Here is a 10,981-nt window from a genome sequence, read left to right on the forward strand (position 1 = left end):
GTCTATTTCAGAGTAGTTTTATGTGATGGATGTCATCAAATATTAAATCTCAGTTATTGACTTGAACACTTAAAGAAGATGCAAAACACCTTTGCAGCTATTATTTTCAATTTTTAACAAATCATGTCAACAAATGACAGCATGATACATAGTTATTGTAATAGTGAAACATGATCAAGATATATTTAATGGTGACATCAGTTTAATTTAGGAATTACATATTGCTTGGACTTGTTGCATGATTTAGTTTCAACTTTGGAGGTTCCAGTAGAATATTGGTCTCATTATGCTTATAGTTCAATATCTTTCTGTTTTACTAGTTATTACATATTAGACTGAAGCTGATGATGAGCTGCTTTTGTTTATTAAAACTAGATAGAAGGTTTGTCTAGATGAAATGCAATACAAAGAAATCAGTCATTTTTGTAAAGGCAAACATTTAAAAGATTTTAATGTAGGTTTTCTTACACATTTAAAAAAAATATAAACAACTGTAGTGAGATATTGGCCAGCAGTAAGATATTATGCAAACCGAAGGAGTTTATGTGGAACATAGATATTTGTCTTGCTTATGCCTATTCTTTGTTGCAAGTTGACCTAGTTTAAACTAAGCGGATCTCCGGGATGACTACATCATGTAAAGAGTGGTGCTTGACAGCTTTATATCATTCATTAGCAAGCAGCATTTCATCTACAACAAAATGTAGTTGTCACCTGGTAACAGACTGTTACAGAGGTGGTCTAGTTGAGATCCCCTCTGTAAAAGCATGCTCATTCTGTTAATATTTTATTTGTTTCTGTCAGTCCTTGTCTGATAAGGTAATTGAGCTATTAAACCTTTGAACATCAAGCTTTGTCATTCACTCTGTTTTAGTGATAATGATGAGTTTTGTAAGTTTTGGAAACTACATGTAATTGAATTCTCACCCATTAAATATAAACAATATACCTCATTATAAGAGGTAGCATTAAAACCAACAAGTTGTATTACTTACAGAGGAAGTGGCATTTTACTGTTTTAGAAGTGCCATCAGAATCTGTACTTGTAATTAGGACAGTACAGTGGCAAAGATTTTATTTGAAAATTTTGATGCACGTTATAAATTATTTTCATGGTGATATCACTTGTAATTGTATGCAAATGGTGTACAAGACTAAGGCTATGACGTAGTAGAGTACAGGAATTATATTTTTAACGCTAAGATTATTTTGGGTGCTTGTTGTAATTTGTCAGAACATTTTGTGCAGTAAAAAATCCTGTTTTGATAAGCATCCTAAAAGAAAGTGTCATTTACTGTTTTGATTTCTGAAATGTCTGCATAATCCATGTCATGCAGTGCTTTTTTTCTTTTTTCCTAAAACATTACACACAGGTCTGCCTTTGATGTCATGACAAATACCAAGGTGGCAATCAAAAAACTAGCCCGTCCTTTTCAGACTGCCATTCATGCTAAACGCACCTATCGGGAACTTCGCATGTTAAAACACATGAATCATGAAAATGTGAGTTGCTTTTTTTTATTTCTGTCTGGTTACACCACACATTTTTTTAAAAGTGATGTTTGCTTCTTTATTTCTTACCTTTTATAAAAAAAGCATTTATAAATTTTCAGCTAAGTTCATGGACAGGTGACAAGTATGCTCACATTATGTGACGAGGATGCACACATTAGTGTAAGAGATTATGATGCACATATTAGTGTAGGACTTTACATCTCAGCCGTTTTATTAGCATTTTTTTCATCCTTCTTTGATGGGTTTTTTCCAACAATCATTTCAGGTAATTAATCTGCTAGACTGTTTTACCCCAAGCCACACTCTAGAGGAGTTTGGTGATGTGTGAGTAGTACTCTTTTGAGACAGAGTTAAAAGAGATTGTAAATTATTGTTAATGTAATGATAAATACTTTCTTTTATCCTTGCCTGTCTTTTAATTATTCATTCTTTATTGCTTGCCCACAGGATTTCTTATGCCATTGGATTTTAGTTCCTAAAGTCAAGCAATATTTGTTTGCAATTTTATATTTAATTGCTTATTCTTTGTGTTAAATGTCATTTTATGTCAAATGTTACAATCAGTATACTTCTGGAAGTTTCTATATACAAAATTGAAGTCTTCAGCAGTTATCTTGAGGCTTCTTTTAAAAAAAAAGTATGTCATTAGAAATAAGGTGTTGATGCAGCAGATAAATAGATTATTGCTGTAGTTCATCATGGTATTTAGAGTTTTTGCTTATGCACATATGTCTTAGTTGTGAATACATGTATGTGTGGGCATGTGTTAAATATTATGCATTCCTGTATTTTGTTTTTTTTACAAAACAGATACATGGTAACCGCTCTCATGGGAGCAGATCTGAACAACATTTTCAAGACCCAAAGGCTCAGTGATGACCATGTTCAGTTCCTTGTATACCAAATATTGCGTGGGCTAAAGGTCAGTTTCCTCTGGTAATCTTCAGCAGTACCTGAAGGATATGAGGTTTTAAGTACAGATCACAGATGTATTAGGTATTGCTAAATCTCCTATGCTGACTTACCCCTACTAATTCTTGACTCTCGAAAATTAAGTACCCTGGTACATCCTGAAATATATGTTACAACAGAGGAAATATATTACATCTTGTTGTGGATATTAATATTTTTCATCTCAGTTTTGGGAATAAAATAAACTATATTGCAATATTATTATTGCATTACAAGAATAGGGACAGCCATTTACTTATTATAGTATGTTGTGCATATAATATATTGGAATTCAGCAATTCAGTTTCTGTGAAATGCTTCCAAAACTGTGAGATGTACCACAGCAGTATTGTTTTCCAGGTCATGCATGTCACCATTTTGTTTAATCTACATAAATAAAATATATTTTTAAAGTTGAATTCTTTCTTTGCAGTACATTCATTCAGCTGGAATCATTCACAGAGTAAGTAAACCACTTTTTTGGCACTGATATGCATGATACAATGTATTATTACATGTTTGAAGTAATATTTAATACCACCATTTTAGCACAACAGGTTATCATGCTGGCATCAATAATTTGTCTTATGACTTTGAAACTAACACATTCAGAATGTCAGGTTGTGCAATTTGGGTATTTTATTATTTTGTTTTGATGGCTGTCTTGAAAAATTTTATCCAACTCGGTTGAGTTAATCATTACAAGCTAACCTTACTTGGCTTCTTCCTCTTGTAAATAGATTTGGTTTTGTTAACATTCTAGTTGAATCTAAGTAGAAAGTGATGCACACATAATCAAAGCCAGCACCTATTAACGAGTGGGAGAGTTTGTTTTGTTTGACAGGATGGAATTTCTTAATAGTAAAAATAAACATATGCATTGCATTTGATAATACTTAAATTGTTGTAATAATTTATTTATGTAATCAGAGTGGGTTTTTTTTAGGAAATTCAGAAAAGTGGCTGAAAATACATTTTGTTATATATGATAAATAACTTTTGGTAAAAATGTGTTTGTTTTTATGTCATTTTTCATGCTTGCATATATTTGTACAGGATCTGAAGCCCAGTAACATTGCAGTGAATGAGGACTGTGAACTAAAGGTACAAAACTTTGATAATCAGTGATTAACAGCACTTGCTGCTGATAACATTTCTGAGCAATAGCATTGAACAATTGAGTAATGCTAAATGTGATTGTTTATTCCTTGGCTTTGTGGACAGTTTATGAATTTTATATAAGAGTTTTCTAAAGTCCATTTGTTTTGACAGATATTGGATTTTGGTCTTGCTCGACACGCTGAAGATGAAATGACAGGTTATGTGGCAACACGATGGTATCGTGCACCAGAAATTATGCTAAATTGGATGAAGTACAATAATACAGGTATGTAGTATAACTTGCTGATAATATGATATAAAGGTTTGTTGATAGTTGATATTAACTTGAAGAATAACAACTTCTGATATAACTAATTGGAGGAATTTGTTGTTGACTGTAATATTTGTTCTTTCATGATACAAATGTCATACTTGCGGATGTATAAATTTCAGGAGGCAGAATATTTTGTCTGTTCAGGTGAAATGCGAACAGGGTGTTTTATTTTACTTTGTTTCAGTGGACATCTGGTCAGTTGGATGTATTATGGCAGAGATGATTGTTGGCAAGCCTCTCTTCCCAGGAACTGATCGTATCTTTTGTCTTTGAAGTGTGCTGTTGATAAAAGTTAGTTATTTGATTAGATAATGATGATTATGATAATTGAATTTGTAGAGTACATTACCCTATGAGAAGATGAGATCTAGCAGTCACCAATACAACAAAGAAACACTAGAATTAGCAATCAGATGACACCATGGCAGACATGAGTGACATGTATTGATGAAGATGAAAAACTGAGGAATGAGCAGAAGAGTTCATTCATAAAAGATATTTCTTCGAAAGATAAGTCTTGAGGCTGGCCTTAAAAACTTTGAACATAGACACAATTCAAAGAGGAAGTAGAGTCTGTTGAATTTCTTTCATCTGATGCAGGACAAAAAAAGAGTGGCTACACAGACATTATTTAGATAATCAGTTTTATAGACGCATAGTGAGCAACACTATTTTAGAACTTCATAAACTAAAAAAGAGACCAACTTGGAGGGTAAGTTGACAGTAGACAGATATGCTGGAATGAGGCTGTGAATACAGTGGTAGCCAGAGGAGGGGTGTGTAGCATAGTCTGCTTGTTGCCTATGCAAGATAACAAGCCGCATCATTCTGATCCTTTTCAAATTTTTCCAGTAGGTGGTTAGGAACATCAACAAATAAAAGGTCATCCACTAACCTTTTCAGGTCATTAGGGAGTGAGATGTTAGAGACCTCACTTTTCTTGGGGCTAGCTTTATGTGAGGGCGGTGCCCATCTCCTCTCCCTTGCTGTCTTACCTTCCCCAACCCTCTATGGAGTCAGGTACCCATTCCTATCACCTGAATTGACTTCAAGAAGTTTGCTGCGCTAATTGGGAATTAAACCAGTTCTGACACCAGCACTCTAACCACTTGGCTATCAACTTTATCGACGAATGGTGCTGCAGTAGTCCAGCAGGGACAACTGAAGAAGTGAGAACAGCAGAAGTGAGATTTGTCTTGAGGTTATCAGTGAGGGTCATGTTATCTGCAAAGAAAAAATGGTAAAGTAGATGATAAAAGTCTTAGAATTTCAATTTTTCTTAACCTTGATAATCAGATATTGATCAGTTGACAAGGATTTTGCAGCTTGTTGGCTCCCCAGATGATCGCCTTTTCGACAAGATTTCCAGTGATGATGTAAGTTACTAATCTTTCAGAAACCAGTTGCACAACACATGCCTAAATTTAAATACTTGTAGGCCTTAAATCTGTTTAGACAATCAGTTTTATAGACACAGAGTACACAACACTGTTTTAGAACTTCTTAAACTAAAATTGTTTTAACTAAGATAAAACTGTTGAAGCCAAATTTTCATTCCTGTCAGTACAATTTGTTTTTACATATTCTTGTGCAATACATCTAAATGGCATGGGTGATTTTTTTAAAAAATGTTTTAAATTTGCTTCTTTGGAAAGTCTGAAATTTTAGAAACATGCACCAAGTTCCAGGTCTCTAAATTGTACAAGATAAAAATGTGTCACAGCTAAATGTCTTAAGCATGGATAAAGTTTATGACATCAGTACTTTTTTTCATTTCAATAAATACAATACAGTTTCCAGCATATGGCTTAAACATCGTTGTCATATCAGGAACTTTAATGTCAGATTTGTGTTCCTGCAGCTAGTTGATGTTAATTAAACATTTATCCATGCTGTGTATTCTTTTCTTTTACCAGGCAAAGAGGTTTATAAGGTCAATGCCTATAATGAGGAAACGAGACTTCAAGGATGTTTTCCACAATGCAAACCCTGAAGGTATGTGAAAGTGGTATATTTACAGTATTTGGGGGTTGATAGATGTGTAGATTATCATGCTTGTGTGTTCATTATTCTTTTTAAATTTTTTGCTTGTTTGCTTGTGTTTGCTGTATAGTTCATGATTTGATCAAAAGGTGAAGGGCAGTAATGTTTCATTATTACATTTGACGTTTTGCTTGAATAGATTAAGAGATTACGACTTTTACATTTGAGAGTCTTATGGTTGGTTTCTGTTAGTTATCTTTCACACAGTGTTAAGCAGGGTGCTTGCACATCTTGAAGAATGTGATGCTTGATGCTGTGCGCTCCAGGCTTGTCATAAATGAAGCCTTAATGTGATATGCAGGATAAAGTTTGCAATAGTTTAAGAAAAATGAACAAGAATTTTTAAGACTAGTTCATTTCTTCTGGTGAATAAACACAATTATGTATTAAAGTTAAATCATAATGGATAAAATAAATAGCACTAAAGACTAAGAAAAGGTAGCCAGTCCTGCATTGTAATTCATGAAACAATTCTTTTGTTACCTCTGTATGTAAGCCATCAATCTGTTGGAGCGGATGTTAGACCTTGACACAGAAAGACGTATTTCGGCCACAGAGGCTTTGGCCCACCCCTACCTTAAGCAGTATGCAGACCCTCAGGATGAGCCAACGGCCCCACCTTATGACCAGTCTTTTGAAAACCTTGAACTACCTATACCAGAATGGAAACGTAAGCATTAAATGTTCTTGTGTATATAGCATTAATGAGTGATAGACATTTTCTTTAGAAGGTTCTCAAGACCTACCATGCTATGTTAACTGTTTCTCTATGAATAATAATGAAGAGGATAATAGCACTAGTTCTTGGTTTTCAAACTGTCAAGCCTTGTATGTTGTCACAAATACTGTAGCTTCATTACTTCTCTGTTCATTTCTATACAAATTTCTGTCATTCCCATGAATCGTAGATATAAACTGGAAATTTTGTTGCATCATAGTTTTGTTTATTTATCATAATGTCTTTGCTATTCATTAATGACTTTACTTAAGTAATTGTGCTTATTATAAGCATTGGATTTTGTTTGCAGGTTTGGTGTATGAAGAAGTTGTCAACTTTGTGCCACAGTCTCAGCCTGGCTTGGATCAGGAAGCCATAGGCTGATGCCATTAACATCTTAACCAATGGCCATGTGCTGCCAAACCAAGATAACATGGCTAAGAATTTCGTCTTTCTGCTGTCCTCAGGAGTCTCTAACTGTTTCCCTCTTCCAAATCTGTTCTTTGCCCTGTATTTATGAAAAGTAAATCTGGCTGATACCAAGCTTTGACTGGTTCACCACATTGTGTTCCAGGCCTCTTCTGACTGTAAAAGTGTCAACGCAGAGAGAGAAAAGGGTTGCAGTAAGTGAATCTGGCAAAGCGTAGACACACTAGGGTTCAAATAACCCTCACGAGGATATGCCTTGTTCTGACTGCTGTGATTGAAAACAATTCTCCCTCTCCCATGCAACATTGTGTTTGATAACTCTTGCAGGGTGTAGATTTTGTTTTCAACAAAGTAGAATGTTTTTGGAAAGATTATGTGTGACTGCTATTCTGGCCTAGACAGGATTTTCTCATTTTGTCATTTATGCTGGTTGACAGGCTGGAGTCATCTAGGTGTTTGAAAGAATTTCTTATTGGATGCTGATCAATATTTTATTGTTGTCGATGCAAGTTTAGATGGCAGATTTGCATGCATGTTGACTGATGACTTAGCAATAGAATGTGTGTACTGACCTAGGTCACCTAGAGTTCAGAATAGATGTACTGATTGGCAAGTTTTTTTTTTCTTTGATCATTCTGGTAGCTCTTGACTCGGCTGATCTTACATTGTAAACTCTAGATATGCAAAGACTTTTTTTTTTTAAATTCATGATTTCGTGCTTTTATCAGACAAGGTGCAGCTTGTCGTCTGTAACCCAAAGGGTTGATTTGATTGAATATTGGAATATTTTTGAGTTGAAAGACAAATTTTTAATTAGTGTTTTTAGCAGGTTTTCCGCTACTGGTTGCTGTTTTTCTTTTTTCCATCTTAGAGTAATCTGTGGCACGCCATGCTGTTGTTAGGAAATAAGTTTGTCTAAGGCCATGTTATGCTTGTTGATTTTACAGATTACCTTTACAGGAATGCTTAATGAGTTTCACCCACCTGGTCCACATTCTAAGTGCTTGTTTTAAAATGTGATTTCTGTAGAATTACAGTTGATTCTTCATTCTCCTTTTAAAAAAAGACACTTAATAGGGAGTTTTTCATTACATTTGTGATTGGCACATTCTTCTGCAAAAAATAATGTTGCCTTTTTTTTTTTATTAACCTATTTTGATATTCACCATTATGTTTGAGTTTTATAATTATTATTATAAAATGACTGTTATAACTGGCAACAAAAGTAATGTGGAAATTATAATTTTGCAACATGAATTCCTGAATGTTGATCTGCATCTTGATGTTCAGGCCATACTACTGATAAACTCTTGATGGGGGTTGGGGGAAGTAATGGATGAAATTCTTTAAGCTAATGAGACTGAAGAACTCAGATGGCATAGTAAATGTAAATATTACAGGCTGCCAATGTAACAGTAGTATGTGTTAGAAACGCTTAGCATAATGTTGACAGAGCTGTGTTGAATTACAAAAACCTGTTGTATGTTGTTAGTGTAGTCTCTAAAGTAACTGTTAATCAGATCTTTAGTGTTATAAATGGAATAAAAATGGCATGTTTGATGATTTTATTTAAAACCTGTTCCTTTTTGTTGGGGTTTTTCCTTTGGTTCTGACTTTTCAAGGTATAACTTGTGATCTTTGTGATTATACAGAAAAATCACAATACCTTTGTTAGAGTGGTTATTTCTAGTGGATGGAAGCAACTAAGTACAGTTTCCTTCAGATTTGTTCTTATTTAAAATTAAGGTATTAAATGGCATGATAATGGATTTTTTTCTTTTTTTTTTAAAGAAAGCTCAAGTTCTTTAAAAGCTAATGAATGGACATGATAATCTATGCAGCAATTCTTTCCAAAACTAGTACAGTTTTTGAAAATGGAGACTTGGGTGTGCTTAGACGTTTTGCAATGTTTGTTTGTTTTTTTTTGTTTGCTTGTTCACATGTACATAATGCTCTTTGTCTTCATAAAGTTGACCCAAGGATTAGAAAGTAAAAACATGACCACAGTATTGAAATCCTGCTGTTTTAAACCTGCTACAAGTTTGGCCAAGAAAAAAGTCTTGTTGACACTGAATACTAAATTCAAATCATTTTGGTATGCTTCTCTTTATATCCTGTTCTTAATATATTGTTTCACCAGTGAAAGATGAGCTGTTTCATGTATTTGGCAAATAATTTCTTTTACTTTAAATAATGGTAATACTATGACTAGCTGCTTGACAAAGTAATAGAGTAAAGATGAATTTAATCCTAGATGCTGCCAAGGGTGGCTGTAATGATTTGGGAGTAACTATTATTAAGAATAGTACCCATACTTGCTGTCTTGCCGTGACATGCCCACAGTATTCATCATAAAAAAGATTGTACTATCTTTAAAGGTTGGCAAAACAAATTTTATCAAAATATTAGACAATATCATCACTAGGCATTGTTTGTTTTGGCATTATTTTCCATCCAAAGAATTAATAGCTGCATGCATTTTTTGGATGTATTAAAAAAGAGAGAACGTGACAGTTTGTGTACGTATAGAATTTTTTCTGAGCTCCTCAGCTAATTTCCTTTCTCCATTTAGTATACTTGCCCCACCTGCTACTAGCATTTCAGAGATCATGTAAATGTGTGGTAGTTTTTAAGTTGGCTTGAACAAAGACTGGGGAGATGCCTTGACTTCAAAGGAAGTTTTGCTGTTAAGTGATGTTGAAAGAAGCAAAAGAACATCTCATGCCAGTTATATTTTTGAGGCTATTGTGTATTTTAATCAAAATTGTGCACAAATATTGAGTTTGCCGAGAGTATTGATACAAATTGTTTTTATAAAAACTTGCTTCTAAAGCCTGTGATTGCCATGTCAGTTGTCAAATGCAGCTCAGTTTTGGACTGCCTTCTGTGCTCTTTAATCAACTATTAAGTCTTTAAATTTTATTACATACTTTTCTCTGTGTATGCTAATATTGTGTTCACATTTATGATGGTTGAAAGAGCAGCAAATTTAAAGCAAAAAGTTCTTTATTAAGATTTGGAACTAGAAGTGGTCTAGATTCAATGGTGAAACAGCAATCATTATCTCCTTGAACTGGATTCTGAATCTAAAACCAAACAGAACTTTTTTGCTTGCTGAACAACACTATAGTAACTGCTGTTCACACTAGCATTATAAGAAAGATTCCCTGGAGAGTGTGTGTTTTTAGGACTTTTTCAATAGTTAAGTATGCAACTGCTTTGTATGAGGAAAAAACCAAAAAGCAGCTGCTGGACTGTCACTCAAGAGGCCAAAAATGGTGAGCATAGTCAGCCAGCACGTCTCTGATGGTCCCCTAACTCACCCATCCCGGGACCAGGAATGGCTGGTACCAGTCAAGAGATGAATGACAATGATTGACAATATATAGCTGCTCAGAAAAATGGCTTACAATTGTTTGCAACTGTCAGTTCTCAAGTATGCTTGTCCTATATACAGTTTTGATAAATTGAAAGAATACACTGAAAAATGAGAATCTAATAACTTTGTTGATACGGTCACCAAGAATGTATGATAGCTTTTTTGTTGAGGTTTTGAATTACATATTTTTAAAAATGTACATATAAACCATAAAATGTAACCATTGATGTCTTACAGGATTTATCACATGGGAGGTGGATGGTTTAAGCAGATACCATCAAGTGAGTTACAAGCTACATGTGATTAAAAATATCTTAAAATATGGTCATCACAAGATAGCGGTCTGGAGTTGTCTATTCTTGGCATATGAAGAGCTTCTCTTGGTATGAAGTTTGTAGACCTGTGTTGTTTGCTCCCTCACTGCAGTCTTTGCTTATGAATATTTAAATTGAGATGAAGTTAATGGCATTGACAGGTGACTATGCATGACCCATCATAAATAAAGGTGTAA

At 34.1% G+C, this 10,981-nt stretch overlaps 1 protein-coding gene across 1 annotated transcript in view; it reads left to right on the plus strand.

The window, feature by feature from the left end:
• Nucleotides 1-10,804, plus strand: part of LOC112571497 (mitogen-activated protein kinase 14-like) — an 11,359-nt gene extending 555 nt beyond the window's left edge. Inside the window, exons 2-12 of the mRNA XM_025250506.1 lie at nt 1,374-1,503; nt 1,781-1,839; nt 2,326-2,437; nt 2,900-2,929; nt 3,523-3,570; nt 3,739-3,853; nt 4,086-4,157; nt 5,198-5,277; nt 5,818-5,896; nt 6,441-6,614; nt 6,973-10,804. Of these exons, the coding sequence (XP_025106291.1) occupies nt 1,374-1,503; nt 1,781-1,839; nt 2,326-2,437; nt 2,900-2,929; nt 3,523-3,570; nt 3,739-3,853; nt 4,086-4,157; nt 5,198-5,277; nt 5,818-5,896; nt 6,441-6,614; nt 6,973-7,046 (973 nt within the window). The 3' untranslated portion in view covers nt 7,047-10,804. The remainder of the gene's footprint in view (nt 1-1,373; nt 1,504-1,780; nt 1,840-2,325; nt 2,438-2,899; nt 2,930-3,522; nt 3,571-3,738; nt 3,854-4,085; nt 4,158-5,197; nt 5,278-5,817; nt 5,897-6,440; nt 6,615-6,972) is intronic.
• The last annotated feature ends 177 nt before the right edge of the window (nt 10,805-10,981 follow it).

This window comes from Pomacea canaliculata, linkage group LG9, assembly GCF_003073045.1.
Source record: "Pomacea canaliculata isolate SZHN2017 linkage group LG9, ASM307304v1, whole genome shotgun sequence".
Classification (NCBI taxonomy): Eukaryota; Metazoa; Mollusca; class Gastropoda; order Architaenioglossa; family Ampullariidae; genus Pomacea; species Pomacea canaliculata.